The 15,724-nt window shown below is 43.3% G+C and overlaps 1 protein-coding gene across 2 annotated transcripts in view; it reads left to right on the forward strand.

Annotated features, from left to right (window-relative positions):
• Positions 1 to 15,724, forward strand: part of CWF19L2 (CWF19 like cell cycle control factor 2) — a 167,019-nt gene that overhangs the window by 35,585 nt on the left and 115,710 nt on the right. For both annotated transcript variants that reach the window (XM_090029890.1, XM_090029881.1), the window contains 3 exons: positions 3,510 to 3,629; positions 11,442 to 11,535; positions 14,362 to 14,477. In XM_090029890.1, the coding sequence (XP_089886016.1) occupies positions 3,510 to 3,629; positions 11,442 to 11,535; positions 14,362 to 14,477 (330 nt within the window). The remainder of the gene's footprint in view (positions 1 to 3,509; positions 3,630 to 11,441; positions 11,536 to 14,361; positions 14,478 to 15,724) is intronic.

A 15,724-nucleotide genomic window follows, 5' to 3' on the forward strand; every position in this document is an offset into this window, starting at 1 on the left:
GGGAACACAGGGAGCATGGCAGGGGTAGGGAGGAAAGGAGTGAGGGGCTGGGTAGTCAGGGAGGGTGAGGCCACGGTCTGATTTTCCAGGTCTTAAATGAATTCCTCCAAGTATAGGTTTAATGCTATAGCTCTCGTCACCCACTGCTATTCTAGGTAATAAATCAGATTTATGCTGTTCAAAAATCTTATATTTTGTGCTGCTATGGTATATCATGAGTTCCACCCCTAGCTACTAGCACCATTTTCTACCTTTCCCTCCCTCTTGTGTCCCCTGCACACCCTGTACCTCCCTAGTGTCCTATAGCGTTTCTACATTTATGTTTCTTCTTTCTTTTGGCTGCTCAATAGACAATACAGGTGACTGAATAAATTCTACATTGGGCAGGTCTATTCTTTACTTACAAATTGTAAGGCATATTTTTTTAGATTTCTGCTTTAGCCAAGGTCATTTGCTTCCTTGCCAAAATTCTAGGTGGACTCTGAATTGATATACTAGTTGATTGTCATATTGGGAGTTCAGGTGGTGATATTTTGAGGATTTTTCCAATTTCTGGACTCCCTAAGGATTAGTAGAATGATTACATAACTTTTTCCTTGACACGTTCTAATGACTTAAAGATGATAATATGTTTTAGGGGGTTTTATACTTCTTTTTTTAAAGGGAGTTGATTTCATGAAGGCCTCTGAATCACAAATGTTCTTTACAACTATTTTTGGAACAGCAGAATGTTGCAATCCCAATGCAAAGATCTGTTGTTGGTAATGGGCATTTGTACTCCAGAAGAACACTGAATTTTGTATAGCATTTCTTTCACAGAGGCTCACTTAGACTGTTGCAAATTGGTGGGGTTCTTTTAAACCCTTTCTGTTTCTTCTCTTTATCCCAAATTTCCTTTAGGTAGAGTATTTTCTGCTTTACATGTGTGGATTTGTCCCACTTGTCATCTAGCGGGTTTGGTTTTAAATAACTGAGAGTGTGGCATTTTCAGATTATGGTTTGAGGCTTGAAACATCAACGATCATAAATTAATACTATTTCGTCTTTGTTCTACATGCTTGTTCATGCTTTCAAGAACAGAATATTTTTCCCTTTGTTGCTAGCGTATACACAGAGGCATTACAAATTTTTGTTTTGATGGATTAGTCTCATATATCATGCATCATAGTGCTTTCTTTTGATGATTCCAAATGCATTTGCGTTCTTTGTACTGTTGTGTGTTCTCTGCATGTGGTAGTACGGGGGGAATATGACTACCTGTTAGGAGTTACCTGTTTCCACTAGTTTTTCGATTTGACTGTTTCAGGTTATTTACGCTACTTTTTTTTCTTGAGATGCTACTTCTGATTTTTAAAATGGCTTTCATATAGCCCTTGCTTTTGTAAAAGCGGTTTTATCCCTGCAGATGTGGATACAGTTCACGGAACGTGCAGATCTATTTTCTTAATTTGTGAACACATTTAAGTTACCTAGGTTTCTAAGAGTGAAGAACTGTACCCTATGACTAATTGCAGATTTTGTGCTTGCTAAATTAGACTCAAGGGATCATAAAGCCAAATGTAGTAGAAATGATTAATTGTCATTTTTTTCTAAAACTATCTAACATGTACATCATTCTCTCAGATCAAATGTATACCTTGAACAATGTTCAGTGATGAAAGAAATCTGTAATCCAGTATTAACTCTAAATTTGCATGCACCCATACATTTGCTAGTTCATATATAGTACTTAGAATATACATCTGAAATGGTTAAGAAAGTTTGTAAGTCTGAATATGCAATGAATTTTAATGATTAAAGATGGCAAGGTTCTTTGTGTAGATGTGATATCTTTTATTAGATCAATTGAGTAGTTAGAAAAAAGTTCTGTGCAAGCTTTCGGACACAAGCACCCTTCTTCAGGCATAGGAAGTCTCTGCAGTTCTGAAACTCCAAGGAATGAAAGAAGCTAAAAAGGTGGCAGGATGTCAGTGAGAATGTAAATAGGTGGAAATTAGGAAAACTGTAGGTGGAGGTGGGGGAAGCAAGGGGGGTAAAAGCCAAAGTAAGTAAGGGAGATTCTACTGTAGTAGTTTTCCAAGGTAGAAAATAGCCTGTCTGTGAAAAAATAAATAGATGCAAATTTGGAAAACAAGGGGTAGAAAAGGAGGGTGGGATTCATAAATCTATTGGATGGAGTCAATATAGACATTGGATTTATGACACGTTACGAACCTGCCTGACATCTGATTCACCGGGTACCTGCCAGATCTGATATTGTACCCTGTTGCAGGGCACTAAGGTGCCTGCTCCTTTAAGAGCAGAAACTGCCTAGGGAGAGGGCTGTAAGAGCCAGACAGAAACCCCACAGGTTCAGGTTATTATGGCAGCGGGCTAACAAAGGAATTAGCCTGAGCCTGCACCTGCACCTGGTCAGCTGACTGGAAGAAGGCAAGGCTCTGGGCACATATAAAACCCAGGGCTGAGACCAGCAGGAATTAATTCTTTGGCAGTAGCTAGGGGAGGGAGCCTCCTGGGAAGAATTGTCCAGGGATGCTGGTGGCTGCCTGATATGCTGATGTAGGCCTAATGGGGCTCCAGGAGCTTACCAGGTACCCTGGCCTACAAAGCACTTAGTGCTGGGGAGAAGTTTGACTTTTTAAAAAGGACAGAGTTCACCCTGACCTGCTTGTATTATGTTATAGCCCAGGGGCTCATATTTTCATTGCTGTTAATAAACTGGTGGACCAGGCTAAGGCTGTTGGGGAATGAGGAGGCCTCCTTGGGGGCCCAATATAGTGTGGGAACCCCAGCACCAGGGGAGCACAGTGACAAAGGGGGTGAGCAGTGCCCAGCGCCAGTGTGGGTACAGAGACAGGGCTGCGGAGAGCCTGGTGATGGCAGGAGGCCGAACTATAGCAAAGCACCAGAGAGGCAACGTTTTAAATACCATCTACGAGACTTGGGGCATGGTTAAAGGGGTGGTTTTGGAGCCATGCATCTAGCCCATAAGGCTTAGCATGTCCCGTGAGGCACCTATTTTGAGCAGGACCAAAAAGGGGTCCAAGAACCCACAAGGTACAGTGGGGTCCATCAGGACTGAGTTCAAACACAAACTCAAGTGCAGCCTCCCTATTTATTATAACTACCAACAAGACGTGGCAGGCGAGAAAAAGGGTGCCTGTTGGGCAAGATTGGCACGGTCATGGAGCACTAGGGATGTCATGGCCATCCCTGGGGACCCCATGCTGTGACAGCCTTTTCTTCCCTCCCCCCCATCTTCCTCTTTCTTTTCTCTCCTTGCCTGCCTATGTCTTTAGACCAGCACAAATACAACCAAAAGCCCAGCAATGATTAAAGATATTACAAACAATAGTGTTTTATGTACAACTTATTTTTAAGACCTAGAAGTGTGAAATCTCTATTGTATATTGCAAATATATATTTCTAATTCTTAGTTTAATAGTTAACCCATATATATCTATTAAATGTAATGGAACATGGGTTTTATTTTGTTTTGCATGAAACAGAGAGATGAATGGATGACCTTTGATTTTATGGCCATGAAAACCACATCTGTAGCATCACTCAAAGCTGAAAAACAGAAAGAGAAAATACTGGAGCAAGAGAGAGCTCGGGAAATTGAACAGGTACAAGGAAATTTTACTAATATAGTATATAGTTTAGTTGGGCACATCTTGTTTTTTCTTATATATTTCTCACGTTGTATTGGGGGCTGGGGTGCTATGGGTGTTAAAGTGTGTGGTTGACAGCTTAGAGATTGCAACTTCAAGGTTATAGCAGATGCACTCATGGCACGGCCCGGTCAGATTTCAGTGAATCTGCAAATTCTGCTAAATACCTTGTCACAGGGACCTGACAAGGAGGGATGAACATATTGGGTACTGTACACGTGATGATCTCTGCTCTGATGTGTGCTAATTGGCATGTGTCAGAACAGACTCGATTAAGTATACTGTAAGTCTGCTGGAATGTACTAATTAGTGCACTCCACGTCATGTGTATTCAGCATCCCTGTGTTTCAAAATAGTGGTGGGGGTACTTTAACTAAAGCTCGTTCAACAGACTTCAGTTAAAGTGTCCCTGCTGCAATTTTGAAGCACTTCAATTAAAGTGACTCTCAGAGCTGCTGTAATTAAAGGCCTCCCCTATCCCACCCCAGAGCACATGTATAGATGCCCATTGGATTTTTAAAATAGTGCATTCATGATGGTCATTTTATATTAGTGACTGTTAGTTATACACCGGGATCCAGGTTTTCTTTTTGTTGTGGAAATAAGCAGATTTTCTCCTTTAAAGATTAGCTGTGAGCTAACTCAGACCATAGGCATATATTAATAGAGCAGGGCTTTTCAACCTTAGATGTCATAGATTTCATAGACATTAGGACTGGAAGGGACCTTGGAAGATCATCGAGTCCAGCCCCTGCCCCAGGGGCAGGAAGTGAGCAGGGATCATAGGATCCCAGCAAGATAAACATCCAAATGTCTCTTGAAGGTGTTCAAAGTAGGTGCTTGAACTATCTCTGGTGGCAGTCTATTCCAAACCTTGGGGGCTTGGACAGTAAAGAAGTTCTTCCTTATGTCCAGCCTGAAACAGTCATGGAAGAGTTTGTGACTGTTTGACCTTGTCATCCCTTGGGGCGCTCTGGTGAACAGACATTCTCCTAGATCCTGGTGAGCACCCCTTATAAACTTATAGGTGGCCACCAGATCGCCCCTGAGGCTGCACTTTTCCAGGCTGAAGAGTCTCATGGCTTTAAGCCTCTTTTCATAAGGTCTGTTTTCCTGACCTCTGATCATGCGTGTGGCTCTCCTCTGCACCTTTTTTAAGGAGTGTACGCTTTCTGGACTGTATCCCCTTCTGGTATGGCATCAGTGGGGGGTGCTTATGGCTGACTGCGGGAAAGTCTGTGGGGGGGGTGGGAGGGAGGCTGGCTAGGACCTGACAGGGGTAGGGAGGGAGTAGAGTTGAGCCAGGGTTGGGGCCTGCTGCGCTCATCCCTTTGCCCATGCCTGGGATCATTGCCCAGTGCTGGCACCACCCCTGCACCAACAAATCTGGGGGTGCAGGGAGGGGTGGTGGCTGCTGCTGCTGCACATGTCCTGGGAGGTACGGGGAGGTGTTTGTCCCTAGATCTGCATGGGGCAGGATGGGCTGCCGCTGCACGCTGTGGCTGGGGCAGCTCTAGGATCTTTCGGCAGGGGTGGTGATGCAGGTGTGCTGCACTCTGGGTGGGGGGTCAGATGGGTTATGGTGAATCTTGGGGTGGTTGCAGCCCCCTTCTATCTCTGCTGCTCCCCTCCCAGCAGTGTCCTCCCTCCCAGGAAGAGCCCAGTACAGCACTGGCCCCAGCCTTCCCTGCCCTGTGCAGATCTGTGAGCATACTTCCCCCCGACTCCCATGCCTCCTGGCGTGCATGTAGCAGCAGGAGCCATGTCCCCTCGACGAGGCACTTGTGGCTCAGTCCCATGCTCTGCCCCAAGTGCCTGCCCTAGCCCCATGCCCCTAGACCCACTTCCTCTGTCACCGCTGTACATGTGCCCCTTCCCACCCATGCTGCAGCTGCTGGAAACCTGTGGCTGGGCTCCTTGCAGCCCTACAGCTGCCCTGCTTTTGTGGTGGGGGGGATAAGCCCTGTTATCTCCCCACTTCTGCTGTCTATGGGCGGTGCAGAAAAGTGGAGGTACCTGGGCATGGGGAAGTGGCACACAGCAGCAGCCCCACCCCCTGTGCTGCTGCTTTTAAACTACCATCGCATACCCCCTGAGGCCTTCCCAAGTACCCACAGGGGTAGGCGTACTCCTGGTTGACAACCCCTGTAATAGAGCATGCCACAAGCAAATAGCATATATAGTACAATAACATTTTAAATTTCTTCCTCAGGGTGTTCATATTCTTTGAATTAATTTTTTGTTTCTATCAGGTCTCTGCAAATATGTATTTTAATACTAGTCTTGTACACAGGAAATGTGATCTTAATCTGTGGGTAGATTAGATCTTAAATTGTTGTATACTGACCATTACTATTAAGCATTTCTATTTTTAGGGGTTTTTAAAATAGTTTTACTGTCTAAGGGAAATTTCTACCAAAGTATTTATCGGGGTGATGCATAGGGGATGCATGCTACAAAAAGGTGGGTCTGTGGGTGGCCCATGATTGCTGCTGGCTGCTGCCGCTGCTGCTGGCAGCACCTGTGGGTGGTTGCCAACCCCTGGTAGGCAATCGCCCCTCCCCCCGACTCCACTCCCACTGCTGATGGTACCAGTGGCATCTGTGGGAGCCCCCAGCTTACTGCTGCCGTGCTCCCGCTGCTGCCAGTGTAGCCATGCCCCCCCAGCTGCTGGGGGCACACGCCATTCATGATAATTATACAAGTGCAAACCCATGACGCTGAAGCTGTGTAGAATGAGGCACACAAGCCAAATGTACTCAGTTGCTTAATTAGTTTTAGTTAACCTGTAAAATTACTCAGTCTGGTTGCCGCACCATGCAGTTGTCCCTAAGAGACATACTATATTTACCTCAATCCAAGATGACTTTGCATTTACGATGATCCTACAATAACTACATTCTGTGGAAAGTAATACACATCTTATATTTTTTTATAGTTATAATAATAATAATTATAATTATTGGGAGGTTATTTTAAATTTCCCTTGTCCGCTGCTGCAGAAGGGAAGGCAGCAGTAGACAGGCAGATAGCTAGACCCTTACCGCTCTGCCCCGTCCCCCTGGTCCCTTGCCCCACCTCCACTTACCTTCTGTAGTGGCTCAATCTCCAGGGCAGTTGATGGCAGCCCTGAACTGCCCCAGCCATGCAGAAGCAGCAATGGCAGCTGTGGGCTAGGTTAGGTTAGGGTCAGATTTGGGGCTGGAGCCAGAGCCAGAGCTAAATGGGAAGGGGACAGGCTGTGTGGTTTCCCCTGCACAACTCCCTTGCCCCCCACCATGTGATCTTCTCTGTGTCTCTTCTCCCATGCTTCCCACAGTGTGCAGTCTGTCATACATGCCTCCCCTCCTATCTGGTGTTCCCTTAGGTGCCACCTCCCCCCACTCTTACAACATGAGCCATGCTATGCTTCCATTGTGCTCCCCCTGTTGTGTGCCCCCTGCCCCACAACATGAGCCAGACTGGCTTGGTGTAGGTGGTAGCATGGTGCTGGGGCCAGGGATGGGGCAACAGCAGCTGCCAGCCAGCAAGTATTCGAATCCAAGATAAGGCTTCCCCTTTCGCTCTATGTTGTGGGGGTGGGGGGAGAGAGAATTTCATCTTGGATTTGAGTAAATACAGTAATTATGCTAAGAACAGCTTATGCTCTGATCCCTGATCTTTATTTGGCAATTTACCATGTTAAAGACCGGATTTTGAAAGCAGACTGTTAAATTACATGGTGGTAGTTTAGGGTAAAATTCTTAATGAAGTATTAATTTTACTACTAAGGTTGTAGTCAAACAATTATATGCATATTTTATCTGTTCTTTGTATACAGTGCTCTGTTCTAATTTTGTTGAAGTGGCAGAATGTACAATCTCATATTCTTTGAGCAACATTTATATAATATAAACTTTATTGTTCATTTTGTAGTATTCTTTTGTTAAAAGCGGTAAATAAAATATGACTACTACCACAAGATCCCATTGAAATCTCCTCAACATTTTTTGATTGGGAAAGAGGAAATTAACAAACAAAAAGAAACAAACTTGTTGAATCTCACCTGGTTGATTGTAGACCGTTTTCCTAGTCTATCCAGATCATTCTGTATCCTAGCCCTACCCTCTGCAATACCCGCAACTCCACCAACTCGGTGTCATTCATAAATGAGCAAAGCATGCCCTTGATCCCATCATCTAAACATACAAGTCAGTGGACCCAGATAAAATAACTGCAGATCTACACAAAGCAAGCAGCAAGCAGAACATGAAAATGCTGCTGTGATTTTTCTGCTAAGCATGGACTACAGAATCTAGCTCTGGATGTATGGAAGAAAAGAATAGCCATAAAATTGCCTAATGGTTTTAAGCGACTAACAATTAGTAGGGGCTCATAATGATACCTGTCCTAGGAACTCGCTCTTTTGGACCATCAATCAGAGTCTGCAATACCACCAACAGCAAGTCTTAAGTATTGTTAAACAAAGCAGTGAATACTAGCTATTAATCTTAAGTTTCATTCACATTTTGTTGATTTTTGACCATGTAGACGGTCCTTGTGGCAAGCACTGGAAATACGTGGATTCCTTTGTAATATTATCCATGTTTTCTGAAACATTTATCAAGAAGCCACAATCACCATTCTCTGATATTGTGCAATTTTCAACCTGGAATAATTGACAATTTTGGTGCTGTTATGAGGGTTGGACAAGGGTGTGGCCTCTTCTTTGTTGTCATTGATTTTTGCTATTCAGCAGACCGCTGGCATGAAAATCAATTTTCCACAAATGGATGTTGTTTGTAAAGTTGGTGCGTGGTGGTGGTGATACCTACCTCCTGGTTAACAGAATGTAAGGAAAAAAAAAATCAGTAGGTCTGGTAAATAACAAGGTCTGTAATAAGGAAGTTGAAGGTTTTGAAAGGCTGTCTGACCTCAGATGATCCCATTGTTTGTAGATGGAGTTGAATACTGTTAATGAATATGCATATTAAGGCACCACCTCCCATATCTGGCAACTAAGTTTTTGCTATAATAACTTGAGTGAATAAGGCAAGCACTTTTTTTCAAAAGCTCACTCCAAAATGGAAATCTAGTATCATCAGCACTAAGTAGTGAATCCTTAATAGCAATGGATTAAGCATTCTCCCATATAGATCAGAGTTGTGGAACAGCAACAAGTCTATCCGAGGGAAGTTAATGGTTTTTGGAGTCATTTCCTGTATCAGATATTCCGACTATATGGTCTGATGCAATAACAAATGTTAAACATTTTAAGCAGGCAGGTTCACCAGTAGCCACAAATAGTGTTGGTTGGAATAAGTTTGGTCTTGCTCTGAGAGTGTTGAATAACAGGCTTTGCAAACAAGCCACCCATTTGACATCCCCAAAGCAAAGGGAAGGGTTATTTAACCTAGTGGGATAGCATCAACCTTGCAGGCCCAGGGTCTGCTTGGCTGCTGACTGACTTGTGCCTTACACACCTTGTGGTGTAGAAAGAAAATTGGATTAAATGAACTGCGTAAAACAGAAAATAGCTGGAGTTTCTGCTCACAATCTCCAGAGAAGTTATCTTGTGAAAACTTCTTTCCCTTTAAAAAGAGCCCTACCCTACCCTCCCAAACCTTTGAAAAATGGTTTCAGAAGCAAACTTTTTCAAATATAATTATAATGGCTGCCATCCAAGTGCTTCTGGTTACTTCTGTTGCCTCTTTTTCTTACTCTTAATTTGTGAGTTGAATGTTAGCATCCTTAAGCCCTTCTTCCAGAGCTGCCCTTTTTACTATTAATTATTTTTACTTTAAATAAATTGACAATTCCAGGGGAAGTGGTGCAGGCTCCTAGCCTGGGGATTTTTAAAAGGAAGTTAGATGAGCACCTTGCCGGGGTCATCTGACCCCGGTGCTCTTTCCTGCCAAGGCAGGGGGTCGGACTAGATGATCTACCTAGGTCCCTTCCGACTCTAGCTACTATGAAACTATGAAACTATGACAAAAATCCTGTTGGTTCCTGGGGGTTTAATCATGAAAATCTGACCCCTGCTGTTTTTGGTTAGAAATAGAGAGACATTTTATATTATCTCTCTTGCTATATCCCTGTAATTTTTTAGACTGACACACATATGCTGATGGATTTTTACATCACTTATTTAAAGATAGGTAAGTGGAAGCAACCCAAAGAATTGAGATCTTCATTTACCTCTTTTCAGATTCCTTTAGTTCTGTGTAAAAGCAATGCAGTGGAATATTATAGGTTTCCCTTGATTTTTGTGAGTTTTATATATACAAATTCACTCTTATGCAATGACCCTTTTTATACCCCAGATTAGTTATATACCAGGCAAATTCATTCTTATGTGATTGGCTCTGGGGCTCCGCTTGTCCCCGCTCACCCCAGTCCCTGGGCTGCGCTGTGCCATGGTGCAGGGAGGTGGTGTCAGCTGCTCCTGCAGCTGCTGCAGCAGGGGCTGGGGTGAGTGGGGAGAAGCAGAGGCCTGGAGAGAGAAGTCTGTAGGGGAAGGGGTGGGGGGGGGTGTGGCGCAGCCTGTCGGCTGCTCTCGGGGCTGCAGCAGGAAGCAAAGCAGAGGAACCTGTGAGTGGTTGCAGGGCACAGGAGGGAGGGTGGGGGAGGAAGTGAGGCTCTTGCTGCTACTTGCACCCCAAGAGGGCTGTAGGCTGTGAGGGCTGTGCCAGGCTCTGCATGCAGGATGAGAGTAGGCTGCCGCTGTAGACTGGGGCCGGCAGTGGCACTGGGTTCTTCCTGGTGCTCAGGGCTGGCGGCAGCCTGCTCTCATCCTGCTGTAGGTCGGGGCCAGTGGCTGCTGGAGGCTGGGGCCAGTAGTGGCACCGGGATCTTTGTAGCATTTGGCAGTGGTGCTGGGAGGGCAGGTTGGGGGTGGGGGACTATGGTGAATTTTGGGGTGGCAGCGGATGCCCTCCCGTCGCTGTGGCCCACCCCAAGCATCAGGAAGAGCCCAGTGCTGCTTCTGGCCCCAGCCTGCAGCGGCCACCGGCCCCAGCCTGCTTTTATCCTACTGTAGGCTGCTACCCACACCGAGTGCTAGAAAGAGCCTGGCGTCACTGCCAGTCTCAGCCTGCTCTTGCACTGGGAAGAGCTTGGTGCCACTGCTGTCCCCAGCCCCTGCTGGAGCCCTGGGAGTGGCTGATGCCAGCTGCTTGCAGCCATTGGACTATGCCGCACCCCTCTCCCCACCCCTTCCATAGCCCCAGCCTCACTCCCTCCCTCCCTCCCTCACCGCCTTGGGAACATATCCGTATTTGTTACATTATAAAATGGGTTTCCTTTATGCAAATTCAGTTTATGCACAGTTTTCCAGAAACGCATCTACTACATAAATTGAGGGAAACTTATACAATTTTTATTTAATATTCTGTCATTTTGAAAGTATGCTCTTTCTTTTGCAGTTAAGCTGTCTTGGAGAGATTTTCTCGAAGGAGAATAGTGAACAAATTGATGTACAGTGCTATTGAGTATCAAAAAGATTAATACTTCATCAAGATACCATATATTTACTTTTTGTGAATAATTTTAGCTGTTTCTTTACCAGACACTCTTTAAGGAGTCTAGATATATATTTTTTTTAAATTGAAATCTGCAGTGTCCTGCCAAACTTAGGTAAAATTACAGTGTCATGTCTATTAGAGTGTCACTTGGGTAAATTCATATGTTCATAGGCAGGTCTCATGGAATAACTGACAACATATTAACAATTGTTAGAGTGAAGTCTTTGTACAAAAAATATGCAGACAAAATTTGTTTCTGTTACAGTCTCAACTTTCAGAAAGAGAGCTGAACCCCTACTGGAAAGATGGTGGTACAGGCTTGCCACCAGAAGAGGGAGAAGCAGCTTCAGTAAAAAACGGTAAAAAGCGAACTTTAATAATAAAAGTTGATCTGTATATCTTATCTTTATCCAAGTGATTAGAGGTGCACCGATACATTGGTCCATATCATATCAACACTGATAACAGGAAAATTGACATTATTGGTAATAGGCTTTTTTGGCTGATGTAGTTGATAATGTCACTGATAAATGCTGCATACGCACGCACAGCCAGGAATGCAACCTTGCATTTTGGAGAGGAGCATCCTGTTGTTTAGTCTGTGGGGGAGGAAAGTGTGTGGGAGAAAGAAAGGGAATGGGGAGGAGCAGATTGAGGCCCCCACAGTGCGGGAGGGCGTGGGGCTGGGGCAGGGGTAGGTGCTGCCCAGCCAGGGCAGGTGTGGGACAGAGCCGCAGGTGGCTTGTCCAAGGGGTGGGGGTGAGCTGCTGCTGCTGCTGCTGTGCACACCCCGGGGGGGGGTGGGACTTGTGGCTCTAGATTTGTGTGCGGTGTGAAGGCAGACTGTCCACTGCGTGCTTGTGGCTGGGGCTGCGCCAGCCTTTTTCTGGTGGTGGGGAGGGAGCACGTGCCTCCTGTACCTCCCCTGGGGGTGTGTGCAGTGGCGGGAACTGCTCCGTCCAGGCCCCTGTGCTTCCCGGAGAAGTCGCCTGTGACTCTGTCCTGTGCCCTGCCCCGCCCTGCCTGGGCAGCACGTGCTCCAGCCCCACTCCCTCCCTCATTGTGGCGGCCTCTGTACCCTCCCCCCCACACCCATGCTACTTCCCCACAACAGACTTACTGGCTGGACACTGCTCTCCAAGCTGCCAGGCTGCATATTGGCAGTCAGATTGGTGTTGGCTGATATGGCTGCTTAATAATCGGCAGTTAGTATCAGCCCAAAAAATCTTTATCAGTTCATGCCTACTAGTGATATTTTTTTTTGTGGTTGTTACAAGTCAGGATAACAGAATACTCAATAATGTACAATAAAGATATGTAAGTAAAAAAAAAAAAAAAAAAAAAAAATATGGATTTGATGCCAAATAATGGGTTAAAATAAAATCATAGTAAAGTTGTTTGCAGAATATTTCTTGACTGGTTTATGATCTTGAGTGGTTTGACCTTTAGTATCTAAACAGAAATTCACCATTTTGAACTAATTAAAGGAAAGCATGATTCTCCTAGAACATGATAAATTGTTGACATCTCATTTGGTTCCTTTCATTCCATTACACAAATTGCAGTTTTAAGATATTCAGCTACAGAATTTTGTGAGTCACATTTAAATGAAGTACATTATGGATGCATTTTGTGAAAAAAAATATTATTTCTATAACCTTTTCACTTCAATCCTTACCCTAGGGTTATCCTTTCTTGTTTCCATCAAGTGAAGATAGAAAATGCAGTCACAATGTTACGCACCATTTATAAATATGCAAAGTGGCCCCTTGAATCCTGATGGCATGGAGCAGTAGGAGAGCCCTTATATAAGCAGTTATATGGACAGGATTGCCCTGGGATATATTATCCCTGGGAGGTGAAGAGCGGCAGGGTACATGCCTTCAAAATTTTGGGAGATCTGCTAATGTCCCCAGCCAAAAACTATTAGTAACTGATTTCATTTTTGCAGAAAAGGGAGTTTGTCTTGTGTATAAGGTATGTGGCAAAGAACAGAATCAGGAAAGATAATGAAGAAAAGAAAATGAAAATTCATAAATGTATAAAATATACAACTACTCCTGTACTGCTCCATCTTGCAAACATACTGATTATATATAGATATAATAAAATAGGCAAGGTTAAAGGAAGTAAACCATACCATCAAAATACAATTAAATGATATAATCTTATTATTGTAAATATTGCACTTCTACCTTTCCATGGTATGTTGTTCTTGCTCATTGCTTCATATGTAAAAATTAAGTTGTAAGGTCCTCAGAATGGTATGTCCCCCTTACATTTGTTGTACAAATTACCTTGTGTATGAAACACTGATTGTATAAATATCTGTCCCAGGAATACTTGCTTCATTACAGACTAGGTTCTTTGGGTGAATCTGATATCAACTTAATTCTGATATCAACTTAAATAGTTTGAAAAAAATCTTAGCAAGCTTTCAGGTTTAAAAACCCTTTGTGAGGTTGAGGAAGCTTGTGCAGTTAGTATGCCTGACGAAGGGTTTTTAAACCTGAAAGCTTGCTAAGAATTTTTTTTTTCCAACTATTTAAGTTGATTTAATAAAAGATATCAGAGTCACCCAAAGAACCTTGTCTGCCTATGTCCTTAGACCAACATGGCTACAACCTATACCCCTGCTCCATCACGTGCATTCACTGTTCCTCTCAGTTCACATATGACATTTTTAAGCAATGCAAACTCCCTTTCCAGTCAGTCAGTGAAACAGTTTAATTCTGTTTCATCAACTACTGCTGATCTGAATGATTCCTTGTTTTACTTTGTGCGTATACTCTAGGTGCACAGCATCTACATTTATCCTTGTACTTCCATGTACTCCTAACTGCTCTGGTGGAGAAACCAAGAACATTCTCCATCAAAACTCTCATCCTATTTTTGAATTAATCTAATCTGAATTTTGAGAAGAATTATTTGCTGCCAGTATTGACAAAGATTTTACCTCTGTTTTCTGTTTCACATAGGATAGGATAGGAAAAATGTAAGAAAATGTTGGTTATTTTTTAAAGAAAAAGCTGGAGAATGAAGTACAAGAAGATGAAACCAGAAAGCTGAAGTAATCTATATAAGTGTGTAAGATAGGTCTTGCTGAGCTAAATTGAAGTTCCATGTCCCACACAACATATACCAGAAATATAAAAAAAATTGCATGCAATTTTTTTGTTCTCTAGTTACTGCAGTAGAAGATGGTGGCTTAAGTTGGCTGCAAAAATCATACCAAAGGATGAAAGAGCAGGCTGAAAGAGAGAATCGCAATTTTGAGGAAATTATTACTGAACGTTATGGTGTAAGTATATTTAAATGAAATCTTCTCCTCTTCACAGTTTTTATACATTTGGAAAAAGTCACTTTCCTGTAAAGGCATAAAGATTTATTGTACTTTCTAAGGTGGGGTGGTCAACCTGTGGCACAAGTACCATAGAAAGTTGCACAGGAAGCTTCACACAGCAGATCAGGGAGGGGACAGGCGACACAATGGTAGATGGGGCAGGGATCAGGAGGCAGAGAAGCGGATCAGGCAGCAGAAAGCAGAGCAGCAAATTGGACAGGGGGAGGGGATTGGAATGGCACTCATGGACAGTGAACGGCTGATTTGTGGAACTCCTGCCAAAAACCTGGGCTTCCATTGTTCTAGGGTATATAATGGTGGTTTTGAGAGAAACAGTTCTTGAAACTTCCATCACGTGATGAAAGTGTTAATGCTATCAGATCTTATTTTTAATTATAAGATTTTTTGAGCAATATTTTCCCTCTGTGGGATACAAGAACATCTCGCAAATGTTTTTTCTTTCTTTCTAAGCACAGAATTAGTTGGTATGTTGTGTTAGTCTGAAGGCATCAAGCAGAAGGCAGGGCAGGCTGACATCTTAGAGAGTAACTGGTTCAGGGTGTCATGAGTTTATATAGGCAACACTGCAAGCTTTTATAGGTAACACTCTATTTTGTTAGATGCTTCTGCCTATTTTTATCTCTGGTGAAGTTCTTAAATGACTATCATCATCATAGGATCTGATCACTTTTTCCAAAATTTTAATATATGTGTAACAAAGATTTCTCTCAACTTTTTATGCAGGCATACATACACAGTTCTTAGTGGTGATGCCATATTGCAAGTTGGAACGTTATGTGATAAGTTACGTTTTAATGTGTAGGTTGTTTCCCATTCACTTGTACTCTGCTCAGTCCAGGTTTACCATCAATGTTAAATCTATGAGCAATTGTCAAAACTGATCTTGATTAAAATGCCATTTTCTTCAAAATCATTTGGCAGTAGACCACGATAGTTAGATAATATTTGACGTGAGCCACAAACATGATATTTTGATGGAGCAAATGCTGAATCTTTTATGTTTACGTTTCAGTTAGTGATGCTGTCCAAGATTCTAGCTTGCAAATTAGATTTCTGTTTTTCTTAACTATAGAGTATTAGGGGAGAAGTACTGAGGGCAGTTGCTGGAAGCCAGAGTACAAAGAGGCAGAGATTCTGAAGAACTCTTATTACTTTAAATCCATTATCAAGCAACCAGTGATTCT

Source organism: Crocodylus siamensis, chromosome 1 (assembly GCF_052110815.1).
Source record: "Crocodylus siamensis isolate JL-2025a chromosome 1, ASM5211081v1, whole genome shotgun sequence".
NCBI lineage: Eukaryota > Metazoa > Chordata > Crocodylia > Crocodylidae > Crocodylus > Crocodylus siamensis.